Source organism: Austrofundulus limnaeus, unplaced genomic scaffold, assembly GCF_001266775.1.
Source record: "Austrofundulus limnaeus strain Quisiro unplaced genomic scaffold, Austrofundulus_limnaeus-1.0 Scaffold593, whole genome shotgun sequence".
In the NCBI taxonomy this organism is placed as follows: Eukaryota; Metazoa; Chordata; class Actinopteri; order Cyprinodontiformes; family Rivulidae; genus Austrofundulus; species Austrofundulus limnaeus.
In genome coordinates this window covers 40976-54974 of record NW_013952995.1, presented here as the reverse complement: position 1 = coordinate 54974, position 13999 = coordinate 40976, and the positions used below count along the sequence as shown (strand labels likewise).

The following is a 13999-nucleotide window of genomic DNA, read 5'->3' as shown; positions in this document are numbered from 1 at the left end:
TTCAAGTTTAATCCAGTGGTTTATGGGAAATCTTGCAAACAAGCACAGCTGTCGCCTGCAGTTTTTGCCAAAGTTTGAAGCAAGAATAACACTGTAAGAAATTCATCATCAAAAATCAGTAGCCAGAATAACTGAGCAGAAAACCAAGTTGGTTCTCTTTTAAAAAGCTTTATTTCTCAGATCTTGAAATCATCAGAACTTAGTCACTTCCTGAAAAGGACTAAGGAGGGAATATGACCTCACTTATCAGCTGACAGTTTTCTAACAAGGAAGTCTTGATGTACAAACATTATGGGTCTGATTGTGTGACATCAAAGCAAAGCCTGTTACTAAATAATCCCTCAAAATAGATGGAGCTATCCCTCTCAAAACAAGAGACTCTTCCAGCCAAGAAAATGACAATGCAAAGTGACATCAACTTCATCAATCGGGCCTGGCCCCAAAGAGTTTGATGTTATTTTTTATTTTTTGTTTTACAGATGTTTTTTTTTACAGTTTATGATCCAAACAGGCAATACTAATGCTTTTCAGATATTTTTTGCCACTCTCGGGTTGTTACTGTGCAAAATGCACACAGAACAAGCTGTGTAATTTCCTCATCGTACCAGTAAGCGTCGCTGTGGATTTCTGACAACACTTTCGTCAGAGGCGAAGTCTCGCAGAAAGTCGCGTTGTTTCCAAATCTCGTTCCTCTTTCAACTAGCCTCCAAGATGGTAGGTGTTATCGTTTATCCCCGTGTAAAGAAATCAGGATAAATCTGCTCCCATCCTTGTTCGTTAATTTGAATTATCAACATTTTACAGCGTTTTGCACAACATGTATCTTACATGTACGATTCTTCAGTGTTATTTCGAAATTTTATTTAAAATTTTGGATATTTGTGAGCGGTTTACAGAGTGCTACCCGGGTTGCTACAGGCCTAGTCTGTAGTAGTCGGCTTACAGGTTTTTGTGGCTACATAGGTTTTATTTGATTGGCTTTGACTGAACGAATTTGGTGGCTTTTAATCTAATTTTTAGTTCTGGAGGTTGTTTCTCACAGCAGTGATGTTTTAAATGTTTAAAGTCTGTTAAGTGCTGTAGGATGAGTTACCTTTAGCTTATGAGGTCTCAGTCAATCATGTGGATGTTTGATGATATAAAGTGAAGTATTACTGTAAGCTTCTAGGAAAATATTTCATGTTTTAATTCAAATGGATTGCGCGCTTAGCTGGAGCTGCTCTGCATTGTCATTGATCAGCACTGACTTTATTTAGCCAGTTAGCATCATGAGCTAAGCACCTCCTAAATTATTATCTTGACTGTAAGCAAACTTTTATTTGACAGCCTACTAAGAAGTCTAAGACCAGGAAACTCCGAGGACATGTCAGCCACGGACATGGTCGCGTTGGTGAGCATAAACAAGTCCATGACACCATTGAAACATTAATGGATGAGTTAATTGTTGCAGTATAAATGAAAATGTCACAAACATCTCGTCAATCTTACAGGCAAGCACAGGAAGCATCCTGGAGGTCGTGGTAATGCTGGTGGCATGCATCACCACAGAATCAACTTTGATAAATAGTAAGTGGATGTTTTATTTGTCCCTCAGCCATTGAGCAGGGTAGCAAAACTTGTCAAAGACCCCCTAGAAGACAAGATGATGTGTCGCAGTGGAACCTTTCAGAATTGATAGATGCATAAATGCACGACGAACATTATGAATGTGAATAGTTGCATCTTAATTTAGGGATGTGGATAAATTATTAATCCTACACTAATATTAAATCTGACAGCGGATTCCAAAAGAACATTTCAAACCATACAAAATAACACCAAAATCATGTGATTATCTGAAGTATGAGGAAAGTTATTAATGCTTGTTTAGGTGAAATCAGCTCATGTTTTCTTGCTGCAGTTTCACAGCAGAACCAATGGGGCCTTTGTGACCATTTCACCTTGATGTTTTCTAATTTTGCTCATAACTTCCTCAGTGTTCAAGATATCACCATGAAATTTTAGGAAAAGATTCCCATTCTGGTTTTGTAGGAAGCATCTTGTATCCTAAAAAACTAATAAAACTTAATAATAGCCAATTCAAAAGTAGCAGAAAAGGTATAAAATAACATTACAAGGCAAACTGTAGCATCAAATCAACTTAATGTGTCTTAAAAAGTAAGGAAATTAAAACAATTTAAAAACCATGATGTGTTTTGCAAACAAAGCTCCTCAACCAATGACAGCGTGTTACATGTGTCAAGTGACGAAGACGAGCCTCAAAACATAAAAAAAACATACTTCCACGTTTCAAATCATTATCAAATTCGGAACAAGGGCAGATAAAATAACGTTCTTCATGGCAGCTTGTCTCTTTAAGGGGTCACTAGAAAAACTCGGGTGATTTACTTTGATCCTCTTTTCAAAAAATTGTCTCTTCAAAACGCATCAACAAAAATTAAAAACTCAAAGAAGAGGCTGTAGCTAACTACCTGACGGCGGCCCGATTTGTTGAAATTCATAGAAATAACGAAGCAGGAGGAAATTACAAGCAAACACACCGAGCAGCCTTGCAAAATCTGGTCTCAGCAGTTTGGGAAGAAAATGGCAGCAGCTGCTGACAAAATGTCAACATCCCTACTTAATTAGCATCATTCTAGAAATTCTGCAGGGTAAATCTGGTCTCCTGCTCTACATTCATTTATTTATTTATTCACGGAGGTCCTGTTGATTAAAAAAAAGTATATAGTCCATGAAGTGTGGTCTTAGTGGTGGGATAAGATAAAAATGAACTGCTGTTCTGTCCAATTTTTTTGTTGATCTGTTTTCCCACTGGTCCTAAATATAGTAAATTTGCAGCCAATGAGGTGCTGTTAAAATGTGCTATTTTTGATATAGAAAAGCAAAAAAAAAAAACCATACATTGTAATGGAATAAGTCTGTTTTTAACAAACCTGGGTTTAGGTTTCCCAGTAGAAATGTATCTTAATGATGGTCAGCCACCAAGACGTTTCCCTTTCTACGATAGTCAAAGAAAACAATGATCGTTTGCAGTATTTTTTTGCTAAAGTATTGCATAAATTCACGGGGCTTCTGCAGGACATTGAGTCATTTACTGGATCTTCAAAATGTAAAGTAAAATCTGGCATTAAATATTAATCATCTGTGTAAGTTAGTGGTGTCCAGAGTCAGTCCTCAAGGGCCAGTGTCTGCAAGGTTTTAGGTGTTTTCCTGGTTCAACACAGCTGAACCTAAGAAGTGCTCAACATAACTCATACTTGTTCATTTGTTACATTAGCATAACAAGCAGAACCTTTTTTTTTTTTTTTTTTGCAAAGTGGTCTGCAATTGTCAGACAACTTGATTTTCACTGTAAACATTTTAATTGCCTAATGGTTACAAATAAAACTTAACTTTTACCCCATTACAACTTGATCAACAATGTTTATTTGCATCTAAATGACCATCTTAGTTCAGTCTTGTTGTTTTTCTTTTCTTTTTTTTATCCCATTTGAAAGCAAACCTACAGGTTACATTTACTTGTATTTTTTTAATGTTGAGCTGTATTCTCAGTGTGTGTCTTGCTGTGTTTTGTCCTTAGCCATCCTGGCTACTTCGGTAAGGTGGGTATGAGACATTACCACCTGAAGAGGAACACGTCCTACTGCCCCACCGTAAACCTGGACAAGCTGTGGACACTGGTGAGCGAGCAGACCAGGCTCAACTATGCCAAGAAGCCTGATGGACCTGCTCCCGTCATCGATGCTGTCCGCGCTGTGAGTTTGCACAGGAAATATTTTCTCTGCAGCATTTATTTGTTGATGTTTTTCTAAATATACTGCTTTTTGACATGAAAATGCCAGACTGACTCAATGCTAGTTGATTGAAAAGCTCATTGCTCAAGTGCAGAGTAGGAAATGAATACCAACTTCACCAGCTCAGTGAAGGGTGGGTTGCTTTTGGTGAGTCTGGCTTTGCTGTATGCAGCAGTGGTTTTTATTTAACGCCTCTTTTGATTCTGCACTTTTTGTTCTCTGAAAGCTCGTTTGAGCACAGGGATGGAGCGGCTTTAACTGCGACTTGTGAACTGTCAAAGGGAGCATAAACACAACTGTCCTGCACAGTTCACAGTGTTTGTTCTGTCTGCAACACCTGTCATGTGATGAGATTTTTTAAAATGTTGTCAAATAAGCTTTGGCATTTCCTACTTGTGAGCTGGATCTGTAACATCACATCAGTCGGGATTTAAATTGACCAGTTTGAGTAAAAAAGTGTATGTACCTGTTAAATAGGCATCAGAAAAGTTATTACGGTATTTTACGTTTTTTTTTTTTTTTTTTTTTTTTTTTTTTTTTTTTTTTTTTTTTTTTTTGGGGGGGGGGGGGTCTTCGTAAATGTAAATATAACTAATACAATATATAAATATGTAAATATATATATATATATATATATTTTTTTTTGTTTGTTTATTTAACCACTTTAGTGAACAAGTCTATATGCAAGCATCGTAGCTTCAGCTAATAGCACTTGTTTTGAATGTTATTTTGTGTGTGTGTGTGTTTGGTTTTTGATTGTAATGTTAACTGTTTTTAATCTCGACAGGGCTACTACAAAATTCTGGGCAAAGGCAAACTGCCCAAGCAGCCGGTGATCGTCAAAGCCAAATTCTTCAGCCGAAGAGCGGAGGAGAAAATCAAGGCAGTGGGCGGAGCCTGTGTGCTGATGGCATAATGTTCCTGTCAGATTGTTTTTGGAAAAATAAATTGTATAAATGGGAACCATTGTGTCCATTTTTGTTATGTAGTAGAGTTTCTGCATAAATATTTTATTTGATAAGTTACAGGAGCACTGTTAAAAGTATAAATATTCAAAATGCCTTTTCTGTGAAATTTTCTCATACACTGACAACTTTTGATTAGATGGCTACTGAGTCCCAGTGTTTTAATTTCTTCAATTTGGCATATTAGGAAATAAAGTTTAAAAAATTAGAAAAGTAAAATCTAAAATCAAATACTCTGTAAAAGCAAGTTTCTAAGTTTACACTTAAAGGATAAGGATTGAAAATAAGACTATCTTGTCGAGAAGTAGTCTAAATTTAACATTGGGCTTTTCTTGAGTAATTTAGAAGCAACAAACTAGTTTGTAGCTGTTTTTGAAATGTGCTTTCATAAACAAGTCACTGCTTTAATCATACCATAGAAATTAATACTACCCTGCATATTTAACGTTTCCCTGCTTTGGCACACCTGATCTGAATGAGTGAGTGATTAATAAGCTTCTGAAGAACAAAAAACAAAACATGCAGAATAGTGTTCCTCGATGACTAACCCCTAACCTGATTTGAAATTACTGCTGGAGTTTTTAGCACTTCCGCATCAGCCGTGCTTTAATTCTGCAGGTGTTAGCATTTACTTCCGGGAAGGGGTGGGGCTTATGCAGAATTTCCTGTCAGTTTTGAGAGAGACGCCGAGTTCAGAGTTGTCAAGGGAAAATGCGAGGCTCTTGTAATAAAAGGTAAGTTTTTACCAGCAGTTTAGGTCTCATAAAGAATTTCGACCCGTTGAACTGTTTATGTGGTTATTTGTCTCGCTAACACTCAGGGAAGAGAGTAAATCTTTGGATAATCATGTCGTGATCCACAGGCTGTATGTGAAGTTGTGACTGGAGGGAATTCAACAAGAGGAACTGCATGTTTGAATTTATGTGTTTCACGGCAGAAAACGTGGGAAAAGAATAATTGTGTGAAAGGGAGAAGCCGAAAAGAGAAAGTAAACGAACATGTTGCTTCACGACCACGGCGCGTTAATGTGAACTGCGCATGCGCGTTTTGTTTTTTAACAACTTGTTGACATGTCCGATTTTTCCCTCACTTAGCATATGCTTGATTTATACCCTCTATGGGTTCTAACCTTAAATAAAACATTTAATGTACTTTCCTGCAGTGTTTGTTTCTTTGATTTTACCCCTGCTTTTTTGTTTGTTTTGTTTTAAAACCCAATTCGTTATTATAACCTGTTTTAATTGGCAGCAGTTTTTACCCTGCAGGACTGTTTCTAATCAGTCTATAACAAATTAGGTTGTACTTCACTGGATTTATTTATTATTATGAATATTTAGGTTTCAGAAGTAAATATCAGTAAAAAATTATTCCAAGTGCCTATTAGCAGACCTGTATGACTTGCAGTTTTTAAAATTTGTTTCTGCTGGTGGGCCAGTTTGTTTTACACAAATATTAAGTTAATAAATAATGCTTCTTGTTCATCTGCTTGTGCTTTCTCATATTAAGTCTATTAAAACAAATGTTGTAAAATGTGAATATAAACTGTCCCTCGTGTACCTTCAGGTGACCAGACTGTGACTTTTGATGGTGAGCACAGCCTGGCTGGAGTCCTCCATGAGGCGCTCACGCAGACTGGGCCTGGAGGTGCTGGAGCGAGCCTCCAGAAGAAGCGTAGACTGGACCAGCATCGGTGCTTCCCAGACCCCCACTACTGCTGACAAAGACGCCCACGTATCAGTGAAGGTGCACAAGTGTTTTTTTAAAATCTCCGAACCAACTTCAGCTCATTCTTGAGACCTCTCATCATTCAGCTCATTTCTGTTTCTCCCTCAGAGAACTCACTCGGAGCTCGATGATGCTTTTGAGTCTATCGCAGAGCTCATGGTTCAGACAGCCTGTCAGTGCAAGGTGAGGAAGGTTCCGTCCTATTTCACGTGGAAAAGCTCGGCGTGGCTTCTCAGATGGAGACGTGACGTGTTCTTTTTTGCCGTGCTTGGTGCAGAGGTATTATGATTCTGCTCGCTGCTCTGAGCCCAGCGACACAGAAAAGACCCACATGTCCAGGTTCCACTCAAGACCAAGAACCAGGATATCAACCAAGAAACAGGTAAGAAACCACGAGAAACAGTTCAGATGTTTGAAAATCTCAAAGCTAGAAGAAAAAAAGGAGTTATTTTTAGTTTCAGGGTGACAGAGTATTTCTCTGTATCTCCAGGGTCCTGTTGGCAAAGCAGAGGAGGATTTTTCCATCGAGGTCTCACCTGGAACGTACGCCATCACTGCCAGTTTACCGGAGTCCCAGCAGCAGACTCAGCTGGTCCGTGTTGAAGCTGGGGAGAGCGTCAGCCTCACCTTTAACCTTTGACACCTCACATGACCGACCCAGTCTGAAGCTTCAATAACAAAAACTGACCAACTCTGCTTTGTTGTTTATTGCTTGTTTTGCACAGATTTATGCACTGAGAACTTTTCTTTAAAGATATTTAATTAGCTTCATGTCATATTAATGACATCTTTATCTGCTTTTTATTTAGATTATTTTAAAACAGTGCACAACATCATGAAATACATTTCTGCACTAGTCCAAAATCAATGTTTTACAATAAAGTATTTTTTTAAGGATTTTATTTCATGTTTTGCTAAGATAACACGGTCATCCACAGACCAGGATGTTGGCAGAGAAAGATTGTATTACTGCAGGGGGTTGAGGTTTGAAACTGGTTGTCCCAAAAACATGTTTGATCGTTTTTGCTTTAGTAGCAGGAGGTGACTGAAACTGGAAGCTATGTTTTGGTGTAGACTTGATAGGAAACCTGGTGGGTGATGTCCACGTTGCATCTTCAAAAGGAGCACATTGTATTTTGGTCTGCAGCATATAACTGCTCCCTCTCTCTGTGTGTGCTGTGGTTCTGGTCCAGTACATCCACCGGACACGTTGATTTCTCCTTGGCTTTAACTGCAGGAGAAATTGATGCCAAGTCAAAGAAGTAGATGTTGGGAGGATGGCTCCCAAGAGTCACTCCTCATCTAAAGCCTGACTCATTGTGACTCGCCAAATTCATGCTTCTCCCCAAAGCTGGACTTAGAGCTGGGTGGAACGGTAAAGTGGTGGTGCTTTGTGTCTAATGGGCAACAGGCAGTAAACGCTGAATGGTTGCAATGGTGGCAGCTGCAGCATTGATCTGGAGCTTCTGCTGGAATGTGGAGCTCCCTGACCAGCCTGTAAGAGTGAGACGATGAAACTGACAGAAACTGACTGTTGAGAACTAAATACAGACAGGTGTTCCACATCATCATCTGTAGAAAGAAAAAACTAATTATTAGTTTGATTTTCTGATAGTGGTCATTCATATTCTTCTGCCTGTTTCAAAAAAACCTTGAGTGTGTGAAGAAGAGGTGGTGGCTGAAGTGGCACTTCCAGGATGATAATGTTAAAGGGATCCACGATTATTTGTAACATTAAACTTTATTTGAAAAACATTTATTTTAACTGTAAAATAAAGACTGTAAAAATACTAGTTTAGTAAATTTTTTAAAATGTATTTTACATGGACGGAGACATGCAAAGCATTCTGGGTAAATGATGACATCAACTAGGTCATCGGTGCGAGGCTGCTAGCGAGCTATATCCACCCTGAAGGTTAATCTTGGACAATATCTGATGATCGACTCTTTTAAATGAAACCAGAGAGCGTTGACAGAGAGGAGAAGGTAGAAATGACTCAGCCTGTAACTGAAAATATGGATGGAGGACAACAGAGCTGCTTCATGGAAGAAGAACCTCACTCTCTCACTCTTTCCAGGAGGCACAATTTATCAGGATATTTTTTTAACAATAATGAGCCAAAATGAAATAGAGTAACGACTTTCTACTTCTTACCTTGTTTAAAAATGTAAGAAGTAGAAAGTACAGATAATTGTGTGAAAATGTAAGGTGATGTAATTTATAAGTAAGTTTATTCTGTTTTAACTCTTAAATGTTTGGTTTCAGTTTGATTCCCTGCAGGACCCACCTGAAGGAGCTGCAGCAGYTTGTTCATGAAGAACAGACAGAAACTCCAGAGTTTAGATGGATCATAGGGACAGTCCAGACTCAAAACTCTCCAGAGTCTGTCCCGAGGTCTCAGAAAACCTCCACAGGGAGGCGTCCTGATCAGATGGACCACCTCAGCCCACTCCTTTAGATGCAGAGGAGCCTCTTTACTCTGAGCTCCTCACCGGCGTACGCATATTTCTGAGCCTTTTATGTATAAATCACAGCCGCACCTCAGAGTTTGCACACAAGGTCCTGCCTCAGGTTCTACCCTCTACACGCCCACACTCAACCATAAACGGTCAATGCAAAGTACCTCATGAATGGTAAGATGTATTTAAATCAGTCAGCTGATCAGTGTCAAAAAAAAGTGATTGGTCGGTTCAGATATGCACTCTGTCGTGCTGGACGACAGGTGCTGACAGCTGCTCACGTGAACAGATTGTCTGTAATTTACATAGATTTTCCCTCATTTTGCAGGTTTGCATACGTTTAGAGTAATCTAATGATTTATTTCAAAAACTCAGCTGCAAATTTATTTTCTCTCAGAACCTGCAGGATGATAAAAACAATAACTAAAATTAAATAGGTCAGATAAAGTTAAGTTCACCGCTCCTCTCCCCCATCTTCCCCCCACCTGCCTGCTGCAGCTGACCGTCTCCTCACCCCCCACCTAAGAAATACGGAGATTAAAAAAATGAATCTGTTGTAACACATCCACGCTGGCGAGGGCTAACACACCCAAAGCGTGACTATAACCGAGCTCTTTGCTGTTGTGCTTCGCTTGTCAGGGTCGTGAAGAGGAAGGAGATGAATAGAGATGTGTGAACTTTTATTTAAGATTAAGTTTTTTATTTCAAAGAAACTTATGGCTCAGGAGCAGAAGCATAAATATTACTGTTAAGAAAGCTGATGATAAAGTTGAATAAAAATCTAAGTCTGATTCTGAAGTGAAATTAAATCTCTGACAGTGATCATTACACAGTGTGGCTATAATTCCTCACTTCACCATCTGTGTCGCAGCTTCTCATCTCCAAATTGAGCGTACGCATGGGTCAGAGCTGGTGTGAGGCACCGCACATTTTCACGTCAAGATTGGATTTTATAAATCACAACCTTGGCGTAAAAAGTGGCGTACGCAAGTTTCTGGGCTAGTTTTGTGCATATGCAAGTTTTATAAATCGACCCCTGACCTGTAGATTAGTGCAAACTGTAGAGTCCTGGCCTGTAGATGAGTGTAAACCGCAGCCTGATGATGTAGCTCTTCTGTGTTGGTCCATTCTTTTGAACACAGATGTTATTCAGTCTAAACTCCATTGTTTTAGCTCAGCTAATCAAACAGAAACCTCCTGATCCTGACTGTTAGAAGCTGCTGATATCAGGATGAAATCAATGAAGCAGCTGTTTGACACTCCTTCACAAAATCTTCACTTAGCGACCAGTCTGCAGGTCTTAAAGCTGCAGCGTCTCAGCGGCAAACACTAGTGGGTAAATCTCCCCAGCGCCCCCTATGGGCCAGCTGTCACTGCAACGTCTGTGTTCTTTACCAGCATGGATAGAGGAGGTCCAAGACAGAATAGACTGAGTCAGAGGAAGAGGAGTCTGTGTGAGAGGTGAACGTGAAGGAAGAGCTCAAGTTTCAGAAGAAACTCTGACAACTGTTACTGTAATTTCTTTTTTGGTTTACAGTTACATTATTTTCTGTAATATTTACAGTATTTCAGTTTTCAGTCACAGTTTGAAAATAATATCATGGAATCAATAAAATTTAATCAAAGTGTTTCAGATTCTGAAGGAAAATTTGACAAATCCTGTGTAGAAAGATAAATGACATGAAGTGATGTAACAAAGACACGTTTAGTCTTTATTTCCAGTTTTGGGTATTTATAATAACAGGTTTGTTCATCAAAGTAAACATCAACAAGCAAATAAAACTCTTAAAATACACAGAAGAGGTGGCTTTAAATTTGAGAAAGCTTGTCTCTTACAAATGTATAAATGTTTTTAAGATGTACATTTTGACGTTTTTAAAGAAATTTACAAATAACCCATAGACATCACAGTAAATATTTGTGAAGGGGAAGTGTCCCCCTCACATATAAAATCAAATTTGTTTGGACCCCCTCACATTTACCATAAAACATTATTTCACCAAGTGTTTCTATTGCTTAATAAACAAATTCACTCCACTTGATTTGTAGAAAACTCACACAAAGAGTTTACTTCTGTAGGTCAAAATCTGTTGAACAACCTGTTAAAATACACCAGAATGCAGGAAATTACCTCTACTTCATTCAAAAAGCAAACAGAAACACATCTACATCTTGATTCATTTAAAATAATTAAAGACAAATAACATAACAAATAAGTTATTTATCAAACTCGAGTTGCCGTTTTTTAACTCAGATTTTCTATCTTGTAGTTATTTAAGCTCCATTTACAGATAATTTTAATATTTTTATTTAATCTTGACTTTAGTTTTATTGGTTCAAAGTAAATAAAACACAGAATCAGACATCAACCTGTCAGATAATTTTCTGTAAATATAAAACACTAAATGTTCATCATCGTCATCATCATCATCATCATCATCATCAGGATCCAATCAGTTTCTTCTCCAACAACCTGCTGCTGCTTCAGCCTCTGTAGATCATCACAACTCAGATATTATACCCACGCGCCCATTCCCTCCCACCTGCAGAGAGAAGAGAGGAGGTAACTTCCTGCCTGCAGCTGACTTGTTTAAAGAAAACAAGACAATTCTGATTCTGATAATACTGATGGTGGTCAGGTGGCACTGTTGCATGGCAGCCCCCACCCCCCCCTGTCAGTGTGCCCCAGAGCAGCTGTGGCTACAATGTAGCTTACCACCATCAGTGTGTGAATGGGTGAATTTAAGTGTAAAGAGCTTTGAGGTCCAGAAGGACTTGATAAAGAGCTCTATAAATTCAGTCCATTCACAAAGAATATACAGATTAACATAAAACTGAGCAGAAAAGTGAGTTATAGAACAATGTAATAAAGACAAAACAAAAAACAGAACATACTAAAACAAAATAAATAAAACAAAAGGACATTATCTCAAGAGGTGTTTCAGTTATTCGATTATATCACTGATATATTGATGCAATGATTGGATTTTACTCTTGATGCGGAGAATCAGAACTTCCTTAAATAAAACTACTTCATTTAGAAAAATGTTAAATAAAGGAGTGAGTTTTAAAAAGCAGCATTTATGTATAAAAAAGGATTAAATTATTGCTGTAGTTCACTTCTTTATCCTGTTAGAAGACTCAGTTCGATTTGGTCCAAACATAGAGGTGGAACAGATTTTCTACCCAGGATCCAGTCTTGAACATTTTTCCAAAAAGCATTTCTAACATTAGAGTGAAAGAAGAGGAGTTCTGCAGTCTGAACATCTGAGTCACAGAACACACAGCAGCTGCACTTTACATTGAATTGATTTGGTAAAATGTCCTTACAAGGAAAAATATCATGGATTCGTTTCAAATGGACTTTTTAACTTTTTGTGGGACAGGACAAGAAAGATATTTGGTTCTATGTTTTTAGAGGTATCGTCATAGTTTTTAAACAAATCCTTTCTTCTCAGGGTTGATGGGAAACAATAGAAGTCAGAGTTTTTCTTATAAATTTGTTTTTACATGTTTTTCCATCTATAAAGTCACATCCATTAATAATCACAGAAGTTCCAGAAGAAAAAGATTCTGAACTATTGATGTCTGTGGAAAGAAACTGAATCATTTTATAAATCTTTCTCCAAAACCAAAAAAGCTCCAATGCTTTTAATATGAAGGATGTTCAACCAAATCAAAGCTTTATAAAAATCCAACAAGAGAATAACTCCATCATCCTCCACCAGATGTTCACAGTCCAACAGATCTAAAATCAGTCTCAGATTATTGTGAACAGGTCTTTCTTTAAGGAAACCAGACTGGATCACTTATTATTTGAAATCAATCATCTTTTAACCTGTTTGGATCAAATGTAAATATTTTATAATCAGTATTTAATAAAGTTATTGGATGAAGATTTTCAATGTGTCTCTTATCTTTAGATGGTTTAGGGATGAGAGTAATGAGTCCCTGTTTCATTGAAGGTGTTAGTGAGTTGATTAATAAGATATCTTTAATTGTTTCAAAGAAAAATTATTTTAAATCTCCCCAAAAAAAACTTGTAAAATCTTGTCTGTAGGAGACTTCCTGTCAGAGGAAACAAAATGCTGAGTCAACATTACTGCACAAACACTGGAGGGTGAAATTCCTGTTGTTCCATGTCAACTGCTGCTCCATTTAAATACACAAACTGTGAAATCTCAGCTGACTAACAAACATGGAGGCTGTCCCTGAACACTCTGTGTGTCAGTGATGTGAGGAAGAAGASAGGAAGAGGAGGGGAGACACGTTTAGAGAGCTGAAGCAGAAATCTTCCTGCAAGCTTGTCCTTTAAACACAAACTTCATGGTGTCTGAACCATGTGGAGGATTTGGGAGAAGAACTTCTGACTTTTGTTTCTTTCTGATTGACGTGGATTCAAAGAAAATGTGACGACATGAAGAGTTCAGTCCAATCAAAGAAAGCAGCCTCACGTCAGAGAAGTCTTCTGCATGAAAACACGTCAGGACAAACAAGACTCACTTTATTCAACACTTCACAGCTTTATGAGGGAAAGAAAACATTTTCAGGTCCAAAATGAAGAAATCAACGTTCATTTAGGAAAAAAGTTTCCACAACAACTGCAGTCAAACAGTCAGATACATGTTGAAGCTGCACAACTTCAGCTGCAACTAAGAAAAGTCACAAAGTCACTAAATGAAGATTATTAATGCAAACTTTCAGAAATATTCTGATCTCATTTTGAGCTCATCCAGCCCAGATCTAGTCTGGACTCACTCAGACCATCTACTGACCTCAGAGTCTGAAGTTTGTAGTCTGGACTCTCCACAAGATCCAACAGCTGCTGAACATCTGGAGCGTGAAGGCTGTTCCAGCTCAGGTCCAGTTCAGTCAGATGGGAGGGGTTGGACTTCAGAGCTGAGVCCAGAGAAGAACAGCTGATCTCTGACAAACTGCAGCGCTCCAATCTGAATAAAGAATAAAAGCTGTGAGCTGAAGGTTCAAACTGAAATCTGAACTAAATGATTGAAGTGGACAGAATTAGGCCCAGTCCCAATGCTCAGTGCCACTCTA

General features: G+C 38.2%; 2 protein-coding genes and 1 long non-coding RNA gene across 3 annotated transcripts; 2 read left to right on the top strand and 1 right to left on the bottom strand.

Annotated features, from left to right (window-relative positions):
• The first annotated feature begins 695 nt into the window (after positions 1–695).
• On the top strand, positions 696–4757 carry rpl27a (ribosomal protein L27a). The gene is made up of 5 exons (XM_014026824.1): positions 696–714; positions 1327–1390; positions 1491–1566; positions 3581–3755; positions 4582–4757. Exons 1-5 carry the CDS (start codon positions 712–714, stop codon positions 4708–4710), a joined length of 447 nt encoding a protein of 148 aa, XP_013882278.1. The 5' UTR covers positions 696–711; the 3' UTR covers positions 4711–4757.
• A 630-nt stretch (positions 4758–5387) lies between these two features.
• Positions 5388–7386, top strand: akip1 (A kinase (PRKA) interacting protein 1). Its single transcript, XM_014026823.1, has 5 exons — positions 5388–5493; positions 6323–6502; positions 6593–6667; positions 6762–6866; positions 6975–7386. The coding sequence occupies exons 2-5, from the start codon at positions 6344–6346 to the stop codon at positions 7122–7124; spliced, it is 489 nt and encodes a 162-aa protein (XP_013882277.1). The 5' UTR covers positions 5388–5493; positions 6323–6343; the 3' UTR covers positions 7125–7386.
• A 6041-nt stretch (positions 7387–13427) lies between these two features.
• Positions 13428–13982, bottom strand: LOC106531061 (uncharacterized). Its single transcript, XR_001311858.1, has 2 exons — positions 13720–13982; positions 13428–13590 (listed from the first exon to the last, which is right to left on the bottom strand). It is a non-coding gene; the product is annotated as an uncharacterized LOC106531061 (long non-coding RNA).
• Between the last annotated feature and the right edge of the window lie 17 nt (positions 13983–13999).

Bases quoted from the DNA above. Each gene is read 5' to 3' on its own strand.
- rpl27a (XM_014026824.1), top strand. The intron at 1,391-1,490 runs GTGAGCATAAAC...TCAATCTTACAG, and splicing joins CCACGGACATGGTCGCGTTG to GCAAGCACAGGAAGCATCCT. The intron at 1,567-3,580 runs GTAAGTGGATGT...TTTTGTCCTTAG, and splicing joins AGAATCAACTTTGATAAATA to CCATCCTGGCTACTTCGGTA.
- akip1 (XM_014026823.1), top strand. From the start codon at position 6,344: ATGGTGAGCACAGCCTGGCTGGAGTCCTCCATGAGGCGCTCACGCAGA. The intron at 6,503-6,592 runs GTGCACAAGTGT...TTTCTCCCTCAG, and splicing joins ACGCCCACGTATCAGTGAAG to AGAACTCACTCGGAGCTCGA. The intron at 6,867-6,974 runs GTAAGAAACCAC...CTGTATCTCCAG, and splicing joins GGATATCAACCAAGAAACAG to GGTCCTGTTGGCAAAGCAGA.